Here is a 15,439-nt window from a genome sequence, read left to right as displayed (position 1 = left end):
AGGGGGGTCAAATGGGCTGTAAGGGAGAAGAGTGAAACAGAGGAGAGCAGAGTGAGGGAAGGAGAAGGCTCCAAGCCACATCTCTAACTCAGAATATTGATCTGAACACAAGAAAGAAGAGCTGCCTGGAGTATTCACACTCCATTTACTCCTAACTACCAGCCTAGCTCTCCATGGATATTGGCTTCCAAGTGTAAGTACAGCAACCTTCAAGAATGGACAATTAAGCTCCAGGAAATTTCTCACACTTTGTGCAAATGGAGAAACCTTCCCTTCTCTCTGCACCACTTCCCTGCTCACAGAAATGCCACCTCCCAGCAAGGCCTGGGCATCCCCATGAAGATGTGGATTAGGAGAGAAGGAAAGGAAATCTGTGACCAAAACTAAGAATGGAGCCTAAAATTTGAAAAAGGGGATGGATGCTTCTTAGCATTTTTATGATAAAAGTTTGCCTTGAGAAAGAATTTAAAAAACCCCCAACAATTCCTGATGAAATTCAGGAATAAAATCAACACATCCTTCCTTGCATGAAAAGTGTCTTCCTTGTGGATCTGGTTCTAATATTCTAACTCAATCTTAATCCTTATTAGATTCCCAGTATGGTGGGGATATTTTTTTTTTGTGGTAGTTAATTAAGGCAATAAAAAAGGTGCATCTTGTTCTTGTCTAGCACTGAAGGCAATCAGAATAATAACAGGGTCAATTTGCTAAATTCTTTCTTCCAGCTCCCTCCTGAATTAACCTTTCCTTTCCAAAGGTGCAGCCAATCCCTGGGAAAACAGAGCAAAGCAAACCAGACAGGGGCTCCAAAAATCAACTCCCTCATCCTCAAAGCAGCTCTCAGTTACTTTAACAAACGCAGATGCAAATGATATTTAGGAATAAAAAAAAAAAATTAAAAAAAAAAGAACAAGGCAAAGGTACTTAAAGGTAAGATCACAGCATTTCACTCTGTACACCCTGGACCCGTTTTTAATATTCTGTGTGGGGAATTAGGACTGTTACTCTCATTAAGACTATCTGGAATTGTATATCTAAATCCCTCCACCAACCCAACTTGAAATATATATGCCCCACTGAGAATAGCCAGAATTGCAACTGGATGACCAGAAATAGATGTTTTTTCTATTATCCCAGCTGAGGAAAGGCTTTAAAGCTGATGAACAAAGACATGCAAGTGCAATGCTTTGGGAGATATGGGAGAGCAAAACTCAAAGAAACAGAAAGCAGAATGACTCCCTTAATAAAATTCAGCCAGTATAGATTGTAGTTGTAAAAGGTTCAGCTGCTCATAGAAGAAAATTTAAGGAACAAAGTCATAATTACATCTGGAGAGGAGTCATTTTTTGCCCTGTGCAAGAAAGATGACAACAGCTCAATTTTTAAATAATGACTTAGTGAAAACCATATGATTTTGGAGGAGTTAAAAATATTCTGTAAAACCAAGGATAGGTTTTCAAAAGCTCCTTAAAAAAAAAAAAAAAGGAAAAAAAAAAGGAAAAAAAAAAAAGAATCCTTGATCTTGGAGTAAAATAAGTATATTGTTTTACTGTAAAGTATCTTTTTACATTTCCCCTCTGTCCCTTCGGGGGGTTTTGCTAACGGGAAGTGACCCTGCATTACAGCAGGTTAAACTTGCCTTTCCTTGAGACACACACAATCCAGGCAAACATCCCCTGCTCCATTGTTACTGCTTTCTTTTTTCCCATTTCACTTTACAGCAGGATAATTCAGCTTTTCATCCTCACATATAACACTCTTCCCAGCGTTCCAGCGCAGATTTTTGATGATTTGTGACAAAGTGCTGCTTTGAAAGTGGCCAAAGTTCATTTCAGCAGAGGCAGGGCTGCAAACCCTCCCTGGCCACCGAGTCTGAGAGGTGGCTGGGGAGGGGACACTGAGTTGATTCCCTGTGTGTCCCTAATGAGATCAGACACTGGAGGCAGATTTACATCCCAGAGCAGCTGCTGGGGGTTGTTGTAATTTAATAAAAGCACATCCCGAGCTGCTGAGCTCTCCCAGAGCTGATGCTGCCAACACCCCAAGCAGAGAGGAGCAGGAATTAACACTCCTGAAATGTAAGAAATTTCTGCTTCCTTCAAGATTTAGCCCAGTTGTAGAGACCCACAGGTGCCCCAAGCCATCCACAACCCCGACAAGGCTCCAGGCTCTGTGTGACACAGACTGATGGCTCAGCCCTTATCATGAATCAAGGGTTGGCACAGCTAAGCCACGGGATCTTAGATGTGAGCAAACAGAGCACATCATCTCAACAGCCTGGTAACCCAGAGAAATGGAAACATTGGGAGCCATGACAGCATCATTAGTTATGCCAGGCTTTGTCAAAGGATGCAAGATGGGATGGAGGATTTATTTCTGATCACTGCTGAGGAAAAGGCATCACTTGTCATCAGTCAAGGAGCTGCACTTGGCCAAGGGTGCCAAGAAATTCACATTTGGACTAAAATCCCTGCTGAGCAGCAATGAGACTTCTGTCCCCAGCTGCCTGGTGATGCTCCTCAAATGACTCACTTGCAAGAGGCAGCATCAGCTGCTGCTCAGCATTAACATCCATGGAAACTACCTGAGTTCCTGGTAATGCAGCTCTGCCCACGCTCCCTGCTCAAAATGTGACGTTTAACAAGGTCTTGATTCACCTTTCCATAAAAACCTGGGGCAGGATCCTGGGAAACAGGGCTGGGCCCTGTCCTCACTCCATTCCCAGAACTGTCAAGATCCAAAGTCAAGGTAACTTTGCTGGCTTGAGGAGAGAGGCTCAGCCAGCCCATTCCTCCCAAGGAATGTGTCATTGCACCTGTATTAATGCTTCTTCAAACAGCCCTGCCTGCTGGGGATAAAGCTTAATTATCTCAGCTATATCAATAACACCTCAAGATAGGAGTCTAGATTAAAAAATTATCTCTAACAAAAAAAGCTTCTCTTTCTCCTAGCTACTTCTTTTGATTTTGGTTTGTTTTTTTTTTTTTTTAAACCATGTTGACAGCTGTGGCCACATTTCTCAGAAGGAAGAGGCTTTCTTTTGGCAAAAGCTAATATTTGACTGTAGAAGGTTGTAATCATTTAAAACAGAAAGTGTACCTAAGAGCTGTTAGGCTTCAAACCTATAATCAGTTCTAAGTAGGAAAAGCTTCTTAATGTCAAGGAACAGCTTGTTTACTGAAGGCTTTGGGCAAAATTACTGTAGTGGCTTCAGAGCAAACAATCCCAAACCCAGCTAATCACCAGCCCCTAACAATCAGCCTCTCTGTGCTGAAGGCCAATTTATTTTCTCAGAGCACTTTTCAAATAGTTAATTGAACTTCTCCCTTGGTGTTAAATAAGGGAACACCACTTATCCCAGGGGGACAATGGGAACCAGTGTGCAGCTCCCAGTCTGGCTGCCATGGAGAGTTTTGGTGGAAGAAGGGTTTGCAGTGGCTGCACCAACAAAATCCTGCAATTGAACAGCTCCAGTTGTACCAGGGCAGGTCCAGGTTGGGCAGCAGGAGAAATGTCTTTGCTGGCAGAGTGGTTAACCCCAGAAACAGGCTGCCTGCTGAAGTGTTCCAAAAAGCAGTAGCTGTGGCACTTGGTGATGTGGTTGAGTTGGCGTGGTGGTGTTGGACTTGGTGATCTTGGAGGGTTTTTTCCAACCTTATTGATCCTGTGATTGTGTGAGAAGGAAACGTTCCTGCCTGCACCTGCAGGACACTCAGGGTCATGAGAGGTTAAAGTTGCAGCAGAATATTTTGGTGGGCAGCTGATACCCCACCCACACGATTTCAGGTGACTGCTCACACCAGTGAGCTCCCAGCATCCAGCTGCTCCACTACAGTGTCTGTGTATTTCACCAACATTTTTCCCTCCTATGAGCTGGGAGAGGATGAAAAGAAAGAACATTTACTGCTGTATTTCTGAGACATTCCCTGTAACAACCACAGACCCAAAACCTCTGAGTTAGAAATCCATGTTTGCATTTCCAGGATGTCATGCTAGAAACTATCAGACACTATTGTAGTGACTCAAGGAGTAATCTGATGCAGTGTGACTTGAGAAAAAAAAATGTTCAGGATGATTCAGAACATTTAAATGGTGATTTGCAGGGTAAGAAAGGCATGGAGCACTTGGAATTCTCATCATGTCCCAGGCACCTAGTTCAGCTCTTTCTGACAATTTACCGCAGCCGGGCTGAGCCAAGTATTCATTTCACAGACTGCACAAGAGTCGTTCCTAGTTTAAACCAAGTGTGAATTAGGGGGAAATGAGGCCCTTTACTCCACTGGCATAATGCAGTCACTGAATCCACAGAGCCCATCTCTTTTAATCATTATTTTAATGATTCTGGTACTCTGCTTGCCCGGAGCGCTAACGAGTGACTCCTACCCTCCAGCCTTTCACTTCAAATTGTCTCACATCCTTACCAACTCTGACAGCTCAAGATAGAAATGTCACAGAATCACAGAATCATACTTGGAAAAGACCTTTAAATCATGGAATCCAAAATGGAAAAGAGTGGAAGAATCAAACTCTCAGTTTTCATGTGCTGAACTTCAGCTCGGATCTTCAGACAACACAAACATCTTTGGGAAAATCCAATTTATAAGTTTCACTCATAAAAATGTGTTCTGTATCATCATTACCAGGGCAGACATCCTTCTGTCTACCAGAGAAACGATGGCCTTTCCACCCAACTGCTTCTTTGCTATGTCCCATAACAGAAAACTGAGCCTCCAATCCTCAAAAGGCATCTCCTGAAGGAAACTTCAACTCCAGTCAAACTGTTTTATGATCATGCCCTTAAACACACCAAACCAAACAAAAACATCCACAAGAAGAGCCCAAAGAAAGAAACAAGCCCCAAGAAAACCCAGCCATCTCTGTCTGCTCGTTGCCTTAAACCACAGAGAAATTGAAAAAGAGCAATTGGTTCCACAGGACAGTGATGTCAGCCAGGGTCACTGTGACATCCCAGTGTTGTCACTGAATGCCAGCTCTGGCTCACACAGCCCTGAGCAGCACCCTTCTCCCCTGCTGACATCTCCAGTGGTAGCCTTGCCTCCATATGGCAGGACAGGAGGTGACAACATCTGTCTCCTGATTTAATAAAGAAGTAGTTTAAAGGAGTGGAATATCAAAGAACATCCCTCCTGCTGATCCCTTCCTTCTCCTCCACCCTTTGTCCCACCAGATGATGGGGAAGGCAGCAGGCCTTGGAGACACAGAGCAAAGCTGAAGAGCTGCAACTCCAAAAAATGCAAAAGGGCTCTCCAGAAAAGAAGAGGCATCCCCTTTCTTCTACAATGAATTTAAAAGCTCCAAGATAAAGAGAGGCAACTGCTCTGGCCCATCACACAGGCTGGGGTCTGTCTCAAAGGCTAGCCAGCATCTTCCAGAGTCACCTGGGACAGGATTGCCAGCTCCTCACTTGAGTTTTCAACACCTGAAATGACTGAATCCTCATTTTCTGGGGATGCAGCACATGAAGGTCACAGCTCAGTGTAACACGGACCCAGTGACACACAATGTCTAGACTAAGGAAAATTGACAGCCTCCTCCATTTTAAATTTATCCCAGATGAAGTGAAACATCAAAGGAGCTGCTTTTAATGGGCTTTTTGGCATGTGGTGCTTTGTTCTGAACAAGTCAGCACCAGCTGCTGTGTCCATAATGCCAACGTCCCTGGCCAGGTTCCTGGCTGGTGTAAATCAGTGTCACCCCTCTGCAGGCACAGATTTCACTTGGTTGACATCAGCTGAAGATTTGGCTCCTTGTGCTTAGCAGGTGCAAGCTAAAGTAAAATCTCCTGTGCCATATTTCATATTTCCCCTGTCTTCAGCACCAGTTCTGCTGCACACATTTGCAGGGTGGGGAGTTAATTAGCATCAGCTGGAGCTGCTCAAGTTTCTATACAATAAATTCCATATTGTCAGGAACTGCTTTCCTCTAATTGTATCTTGTTCATGTAGATATATATGCATACATATTTATATATATATTTATATTTACACACAAACAGATCTTGTCCTCTGGCTTATTGCATGGTTACCTTCCCATAAACAGAAGATGAGGTGAGAACACCAGACAGGCCACATTCCTTCATCAGAGCATTTCAAATAACATTTAATTAATGAAAGTAAATACTACTTATAGCCTTCAGATTTCCTAATTAGCTCATTCTGATTATCAGGCTGATATATTAGTTTAAAGGTGACCCACAAGATTTTTTTGATGCATATATGTCTTAAATAAGTGGAGCTCTTCAGTATGTATTTAAAACAAAAATATATTTTTGCTTTACAGCTAATTTTTGCTTATCCAAGTCAAACAGCACCAGTTGTTCTGATTTTATTCCAGTATGAGTAGGAACATACATACATGCATCAAAAAATGAAAATAGATCTTGAAACAAATTAAAGTCTGGTTATTTATCCCTTGAAAATGCACTGCTGACTTCAGCACTTGTTAGCAAATAAGTTCAAGAAGTAAACAGAAGTCTGTAATCATCTGGGGCCATTCAGCACACCCAAAGCCCAGATCCCATCTCAGTTTTCCCCACGCACTGCCTTGGGTTGTTTTAATTAAGCAAATTATGCTTTCAAGTCACCTGCCACACTCTGGGAAAAGAGATGAGCCATTACCGAGTCTCTGCTGTGACCTGCTCACTGCTGTGCCTGTGTCCTGCCCCTGCCAAGCTGAATTCTGCCCCATCCCTGAATTCTGCAGAGGGAGTGTTGGGAGTGCTCCCCTGGATGCTCTGAGGTGTCACAGGGGCTCAGGCTCTGCTGGCACCTTCATCACAGCCACCCATTGTGTGTCATCCCCTCCTGCTGCTGGTTCCAGCACGGAACCCTGGCAAACACCTTGGAGCTCCCTGGGTCCAGCCATCCCTCCAGCACTGCCAAGGCCACCACTGACCCATGTCCCCAAGTGCCACACACATGGCTTTTGGATCCCTGCAGGGATGGGGACTCCAGCACTGCCCTGTGCCAAGCCCTTTCCAGGGAGGAATTTCCCCAATAATAAACACAAACCTCCCATGGCCAGCCTGAGGCTGTTCCTTCTCCTGCTGTCCCTGTTCCCTGGAGCAGAGCCTGGCCCCTCACAGAATTCACAGAATCACCAGGTTGGAAGAAACCTTCAAGACCATTGAGTCCAACCCGGCCCTAACACCTCAAATAAACCATGGCACAGAGTGCCACATCCAGGCACATCCAGGGATGGTGACTCCACCACCTCCCTGGGCAGTAATTCCAGTGCTTGATCACTCTTTCTGTGACTTATCCAGTAATATCCACCCTGTATTTCTCTTGACACAGCTGGAGATTGTCCCCTCCTGTCAGGGACTTGTGCAGAGCCACAAGGGCCCCCTGAGCCTCCTTTTCTCCAGGCTGAGCCCTCCCAGCTCCCTCAGGAATTCTCCATTCCCTTCCTAGCCCCCTCAGGAATTCTCCAGCCCCTTCCCAGCTCCATTCCCTTCCCTGGACATCCTCCAGCCCCTCAGTGTCCCTCTTGTCCAGGACTGACCCCAGGATCTGAGGATGCTCAGGGATGGTCTCTGCCCTGGCCTATGGCCACACTGTGGCTGATGATTGTCTTATAACCCTGATGTCCCTAATTTTGGGTGGTTTACATGGGAATGTGATCCATGATTTTCCCTTTTGTCATCTCCCCCCACCCTCGTTGCAGTGGGATCCAGCACAGCACCCACCTTCCAGACTGGATCCACCCTCCACCTCACTGGTTATTCCTTAATGTCTCTCCACACCAGTTTTGGGTGTGCCAACAAAACATGAACAAAAGTGTAGAGGTGAGCAGGAAATGTTTTGGTTTAGGAAATAGCTGAGATATGTGAAGGCACTCAGGCTTGAAGGAGTTCAATGTTATCTAAGCTCAAAAGGATAAATTTAGATGTTGGCATTTATAATCTTCCCTAGAAAAGTGATGATATTGTTTAATCAAGAGGTCAAAAAGAATTTAAAATTGTCCCATTTTCTTCTTTTTCTCCTTTTTAATAATTCAGCCTACAGCCCAGTAGGTAATAGATAGTGAAAGATGGATGGAGAACTAGATATTCATGGGGAATATATTCCTCATGAAAGGTAGGTGAGAAATTAATATTAAAAATGTTCCTGTCTTCAGCAGAAACAAGACTAATCTTTTCATTTCTCACTTACCTTGTATTTATGAGGCATCAGCTGCGGACAGGAAAGGCAATTGCAGCATTGCCTGAAAAGCAGCGTTAGCAGGTTCTGACAGCTTGTTAAAAGCTGTGACCAAAGGCAGGGTGATGCACATCCATCACCCCTGGCAGGACCTGTGCAGCCTGGCCCTTGGCCACATCTCTGAGGGGTGGTGGCTCCTGTGGCCTCAGTGGGACCCTTCACACGTTCCTGCAGCTGCCCAAGGGATGGAGGTGTTGGCCACTCACTAAAAATGAACACAGCTCTGTCCTAGGGCTCTGTCCTCCCATGGTTCAAGCCTGACTTCATTATAACCTGGATTTTCCAGCACTTGCAATCCCATTTCTTGCCAGGTAAGGGAAGTAAAGGCCCAAAGCAGTGGAGCCAATAGAAGGTACAGTCCACAGTGGGGAAATATCATATTCCATCCTTGGGATGCTCCAGCATGAGCCATGGCTTTGAACTCTGAGTCCCAGAGATTTGGATTTCCAAGTGTAATTCTCAGCCACGAGCAGAGCCCAAGATTTACATGTCATTAATAATCCTAAAGCATCCTTTTCATATGTGGCACATGGTGGAAATACATAACTCTGGAGATTACCTGGCCCAGCCTCCTGCTGAAAGAAGGGCCTTAGATTGAGTTATCCAGCTCCATGTACAGCCAAGTCTTGAGCAGTTGGATTTGGACATGAAATAATGAGTAATACAGTAAGTAGAGTCATCATTGCTGCAGTGAAGTCACACAAAAGATTAGGAAAAAAGACACTCCAAAGAGCCATGACTCAACTGGGCCTAGAGGAAACAGCAAAGCAGCCCCAGCACCTGTAAAGCAGAGAAGCATTTGGGTGCTCATTCCAACTCAGATCCTAATAAAGCAACCTGTACATCCTGCAAACTGCATTTACAGATCTCATACAGACAAGTGTAGCCTTGAAAGTCATTTTTCTTTTTTCTTTTTTTTTTTTTTCAGCATAGTGATGTTATTACCACTTGTGTTTCTGCTGGCAGGAAGCTCTTGCCTACAGCTGCAAACCAATATAAACTCCAACTTTCTGGGTCATCAGAAATGTAATGGACAAAGTGCTCTCTGCAGTTACCTCATCTGTAAGATAACTGTGTTAAAGCACGAACACTGTGGCAAAGCTTGTTCCCTGCCCCTTCTTTGCTGGGTCTCCCTTCTTTTTAAACACTTCATTTCACAAACATTTCATTGCATAAACATGGAGCAGAGCAAAGCTTAACGGGAATGGGTTTGAATTAGTAAACAGCAGAGGAAAAAGTATCCAAAATAACTGGGACTCTAAAATGGGATAAAAGTTCTTCTCCAAAAGGGTTGTCCAGTCCTAGAGGGATTTAAAAACCCTTTGGATGTGACACTTGGGGACATGGTCAGTGGTGGCCTTGGCTGTGCTGGGGGCTGGCTTGACTGGATGATCTTAAAGGTTTTTTCAAACATAAAAGATTCTGTAACTGATAATCTCATACCAACACTTCTCCTCCTCACTTCACCCATTCCAGAAGTAAAAATGGCTCAGTTTTTAATTTCTCCCAGGTTAAAATCACACCATTCCCTCTCATTTTAAGGACCAGTGTGGATGTCCCATGCCTTTTACCAGGTTTCTCTGGGTTTAATGGTTGATGGCTGTGCACAAGCTCATTACTTGGATGCTCCTGCTGAGAAAGGCTGTTGTGTTGGAGCATTATTCTGGTTGTTTATACAAATGTCACACAGGAAAGTTGTGATAAGCTGATAAACACCTCCTTACATATTACAAAGGGTCTCAGCAAGAGAAATGTATATCTTTGCATTCTACATTATGGCCCACACAAAAGGTGGAAGCAGTTAAAAAGGTAACACTTCCCATGTTTATTTACACCTATAGTCTTGTGTACACAAATGGTGGAAGTCCTTTATCACAAACCAGTATTTCTCAGCTCCTTACTTCACCAATTTCCTCCTTTCAGTAAAACTCTGGAATAATGAGCAACCTCCCAATTCACTTTCTAATTATTTCTAGTAAAAGTGGTTCTTCCATGCTACCATGGCATCACTAAGCCCAGGGAAGGCTCGGTTTTAAATCTGGTTTATCACAGAGAAACTCTAGATAGTGTTGAACAAAGCCTTGAATACATAACACTCCCCATGGAGTGATAATTAAAATTAGGATGGAAGCAATGAAATGTTTCATTTGCTGGTGCCATCCCCTTATATTTCTATCCCAAACCCTTTAGCACTGGTTGGCATCTTCCCTCTCCTGCTCCCCTCCAACACCACACAGCCTGGATATGCTTAGGGAAATAGAGGAATATTTTATCTCAAAGGGAGAGCAGCAGAGACTGCAAGGATTTGCACCTTGCCCAGCCCTTGAGGCAGTCTGAGGCTTCTCATCTTTCTGTTTCCTTCCACTTGCACACTGGGAGGATGAAGGTACAAAGGAACCTTAGGAAGTGGCTCATGTTGGTGCACTGACCCTTAGATCAAAAAGGCCATACAAGAACTGGGTAATTGCAATTAAATGTAGCCCAAGGCTGCAGGATACACAGGGGGTGAGTTTAATTTTTGTGCTTTTGGTAAAAAACAGACTCCACTCATTGACAATCTGCCCATCCACCTTCCCTTCCTGGGAAGGCAATAAACTCAGCTGTGGCTATCCAAGTGTGCTGGGAGATCCCAGTGCACAGGAGCTGCACCACTGTGGGCAGGGAGCAATCCCCAGGGCCCCTCTCCCTCCCCCAGGAGCAACGCTGCAAAGAACATTTTGTGTTTGCAAAATGCTTGGAAAGGTTGGGAACAAATGTGTTCAAGATTTGCAAACCTTTTACCTGGTTCCATTAGGTATAAAAGCCTGGGCTTATTACTGCAGCCTTCCAAATAAAAGCTGAAAACAAGATCATTTTTAATTGCAAGGAGCACAAAACCAAGCTCAGTGCAGTCATCTCCTTCTTAATTTCACACCTTGAAATTCAGCCCTTATTCAAAGATAAACCTAATTATTTTCAGGGGATAAGCACCTGCAGGTTGCTTGGAGAATAATAATAAAATACTGTTATAAATGGTGAAAAAAAAGAGATTTAATGCAGAAAACACGAGGGATTTTTCTCTCTCAGCTGATGAGCAGCACGCATCACTAGCATGGCAAATATTCATGGCAGTGCTGGAGCTGGAAAACCTCTGGGTTGTGCTTTAACTCCCCGAGCCTCTGCAGAGCAGGGATTGCTGTTATCTGCTCTCACAGAATCCCTGTGGTGGGGCTGCTCCAGCCTGGAAGCTCTGCTCCAGCAGCATGAGCTTTATGGAAATGTCTTACCTGCCTCATGGCTTGGGTTGGGAGTTTGGAGGGAAAGCCCAGCGTGGTGCCTGCCAGGCTGCTCATCCTCTTCCTCTGCTGCCTTGGGAGGTCCTCTGGGAATATCCACAAATGCTGCACGTCCCGGGGCAAGGACACTTTGCAAAGGGTATTTGCTGCCCAAATGTCCTTCCTTTGTGTTCCCCCTCTCAGTTACCTTATTTCCCATAAAGTCTGTGCTCAGGTGTGATCTGAGAGGAGCCCCCTTTGCTCCTGGGAGCTTCCTTGGAGCTCTCTCCTCCATGGGCTCTCCATTAGCTATGCCATCTACTCCATCTGCTGTTAATCCGGACAAACTGCACTTCAGCCTCAAGGACAACGTGGATCTGTACATTTTTTGGCATTTAGCTCGGGGCTGGTCAATGCACACATGGAGTGACTTGTCTAGATAATAGATGGTGTTTGGACACGGCTGAGACACCTGGAGCTGGACACTGGAGATGAACGAAGGGACAATTTTCTCCCTCCCATCACTGCTTTGAAGACCCACACCATCCTCCTTGATTCCAGGGCCAAAACGATGCTTTGGGAGCTCTTCACCTGATTTTGAGCAAGGCTTGGGAAGCTTTGCAGGAGGTTGGCTTGCTGGGGGAGGCCAGCGCTCGGGGACAGCAGGGACCCTGCAGGGTGTTGGGGACACGGTGTGGGGCTCCTGGGCAGCCCCAGGGCCACCTGCCAGGTGTGCAGAGCCCACAGGAACTCTCCTGGCTGTGACAGTGATGGAGGCAAAGCCTCTCTGCTGGCCGGGACGCTGGTGTGCACTGGGACAGTCCGATGGTGACATGGTGTCTCCTAAGGATGTCTGAATCTCTAATCGGCTGGGAAGCACCAAAAATGTTCTGCTGATGGTGGCTGAGCCGTGGTCAGCACACGATGGCTTTGTGGGAGAAGCTCTGGGCTGGGGGATCGGAGCCTGCATGGGCAGACAGGGCTGGCTTCCTCTGATTCACCCTCCAGTCTGTGCAGGGATTGCTGGGGAAATCAATGCTGTGCTCTGGGAAGGCAGAGACTCCTGCAAATGAAGAGATTCCCAGTTATCACCATTCTCCATTATCCTGTGTGCAACTGTTTCTCATCCACCATCTACCACAGCAGGCAGTTTTGTTCAAGATCTCTTGTTAACTTTCTATTCATAATAACTTTTTTGTAATTTAAAAATCCACGCGCTTGAAATCAGCTCTGAATTGTCTGGGAGGCTTCAGTGAAAACTGTATCACTCTGATGAAGGAAAAATATTACCATTTAAAACCTGTATTCCATAGTATTATTTTGAGTATTTAAATCCTCACCATGGGTGGGATTGGTGGATGTTTAAAAATGGACATGGCAAAGACAGTTGCCAGTTTCAGAATACAAACTCCTCTTTGATGATGATCTGCTGGAATTTAAAATGCCTTTAAGTTTATTGTGGATCACTGACTTGTGACATCACATGCTGCAGAGGACAGGTGAGCACCAGGGGCGTGACAGCTTTACAACCTCACCGGTTCTAGGCATGAAAAACTCCCAAAAAAGTGATACAGTTGCTCACAAGGGCTCTGGGTACTATTTTAATTAATTAGTTCCCTCTTTGTTATGATTCCTTGGTGACACCTGCCAATGATGTACAAACACATGAGTACAAGACTGATTGACAGAGGCCCAAAGACTGACAGTGGCCCAGATTAATTTTTCCATCCATGGCAGGAAACATCCATCTTAGACCACATCTGACTTCCCTTGTGGTGACAAAGGAGGTGCTTTCATGTTTCCAGCTCTCTGACAAAGAGTAAACCTGAGTTCAAAGCCTCCTGCTATTATTATCTATATAATCTACCCCTCTGGGCACCTAAATCCCATGCAATAAAGCATCTGGCCCAATCTCATTGCTGCTGTAAACTGGCTGATTAGATTGCTCCTGCCCTGTGTTCCCAAACAACAAAAAAACCCCAAAAATCCCAAACACAACACTGAACTGGCCTGCAGATTCTGAGGATTAGCTTCCCAAAGAAAGGAAAAGATGGCACTGAGTTCAGGTGCCATCGACTCCTCCTGGCTGGGAATTCACCCCAGTCCCAGCTGAGTGTCTCTATCAATAGACAATCAATGGATAATCAATGCCAGGCTCAACAGGGCTTCACAAAACCCAATATTGCTCTTCCTCCAGAGGACTGTGAGGGTGACAGTGCTGTGGGTCCCTGGCCATGGTCACCCTTCTCAGGGCTTGGGTGACACCTGGACAAAGCCCAGGGGGAGATGATCTTTAAGGACCCTTCCAACTCAAACCATCCTGAGCTCCCATGAAACCACCCCTGGGCTCCTCCTCCATGCAGGAAAAGCTCACCAGAAAGTTCCTTTGCATCCCTTGGGAAGGAGCCTCTTGGGAACCCAAATGGGCAGAGGCAGATTAAGAGTTTATTAACGAGGTGAAATGCCAGATAAATTTTATCAACTCTTTAAACCAGCTGCCTGTGGTTTGGACAATTCAATAATTTCACAGCCTCAGGGAAAGCATTTCTTCCTCCTCTGTTTCTTTCATGGTTTGTAACAACATTTGCCTCATATTTTCTTCACTTCATTTACTTCTACCTACAGGTTTAAGACCTTTGCATGCCTTCCAAAACTCTCAACTTCCCCCAGATTTCTACAGGGCACCAAAGAAGAATGTTCCTTGAGAGACTTTATTTTGGATGCATCTCTCATGCTCCAGTAGTTAATTTGACATTTATTTCTTTTGTTGAGAGCTGCACAGATGGAGACATCCTGCAAGAGTCCAAAGGCATGTCAGAAATGCTCCTGATTAGCTACAAACTCATGCACCAATATTTTAAATAATTTATTTTTCTTTTTTTTTTTTCCTGCTGAAAATATGTATTATTTCCTCCTTCCAATCTTTAGCAAAGAAATGGATTTTTAAAGTTTGCCCAGCTGATCCTGTGCTCGTTGGGAGCTTTCAAGCTTCGCTGCACCTTCTGAAAAAAATCCACACACAAAGTAATTGTGGTGAGCTGAAAACCTCAGGCTTTATCCTGAGGACATATCAGGCAGAGTGTACTGATATTTGGGATGTTGCTTGATTTAGTCTCGTGGGGGGTTTTTTACAACTTATTTTCCCCAACAAAAAATACAATTTTTCCCCCTCACCAAGAGCACGCAGAATCACAACCCTTAACCATCCTTTTATTTGGCTTTTCTGCTGCTTAAGCTAAGCTTAGCTAAACAAAACCAAGTCCAAACACACTGCTCAGCAATCAGTGCTTGTTTTTTAAACCCTCCTGCCTTCTGCTCCCCAAAGAGAATTTATTTATTTTACCTTGGTAGGGCTCGATTTTCCCTGCACAGCACTCTGCTGCTGAAGGGCTGTGCATGTCCTCTGACCATCGGGGTCCCAGCACTTTGGTGTCACCCCTGGGGAAAACACAGAGAAAGGAACATCATTGTCAGTGTTCTGGGGGAGATGAGTGAGGAAATGTGCTTTTAAATGAGAGCAGCAGGAGGGAAAGAGTCCTGGCCACGACCCCTGGGATCTGTTTGTGCCCCTCCATGGAAGAGGCTCTCAAAACACCCCTGGGATCCTTTGGCAAGGATTTGGACAGTGCCACACTGTGTCCAGGGCTGATCCAAAGCTTCACTATCTCTGCTTTTGATTTCCATGGCTTCAGGTGTGACTGTGGAGGGGCTGGGAAATGTGGATTTCAGCAAACACCCCCTGGATGAGCTGGATTTCACTGTCACCTTCACATTTAAAGAGCTGCAGTGATTCCACAAATTCCATCACACCACAACACTCCCAGCTCAGTGATAACTGCTCCACCAGCCCCTCAAACTCTGCCTTTGTCACAGGTTGTTTTCTGTGAGCACTGTTCTCTCTCTGCAGCTTTTTACACGGAGCTAATTTCCATTTAACACAGGCTGGGCTATTGCACTGATGCA

At 45.0% G+C, this 15,439-nt stretch overlaps 1 protein-coding gene across 1 annotated transcript in view; it reads right to left on the bottom strand.

Moving 5' to 3' along the window:
• The window catches only part of C8H10orf90 (chromosome 8 C10orf90 homolog), a 56,703-nt gene that overhangs the window by 14,743 nt on the left and 26,521 nt on the right, over nt 1-15,439 (bottom strand). Inside the window, exons 2-3 of the mRNA XM_033066585.2 lie at nt 14,820-14,914; nt 11,489-12,539 (exon numbers count right to left, since the gene is read on the bottom strand). Coding sequence (XP_032922476.1) covers nt 11,489-12,446 — 958 coding nt within the window. The 5' untranslated portion in view covers nt 12,447-12,539; nt 14,820-14,914. The remainder of the gene's footprint in view (nt 1-11,488; nt 12,540-14,819; nt 14,915-15,439) is intronic.

This window comes from Catharus ustulatus, chromosome 8 (genome assembly GCF_009819885.2).
Source record: "Catharus ustulatus isolate bCatUst1 chromosome 8, bCatUst1.pri.v2, whole genome shotgun sequence".
Classification (NCBI taxonomy): Eukaryota; Metazoa; Chordata; class Aves; order Passeriformes; family Turdidae; genus Catharus; species Catharus ustulatus.
Note: the sequence above shows the minus strand (reverse complement) of the source record. Positions and strands in the feature narration are given on the sequence as shown.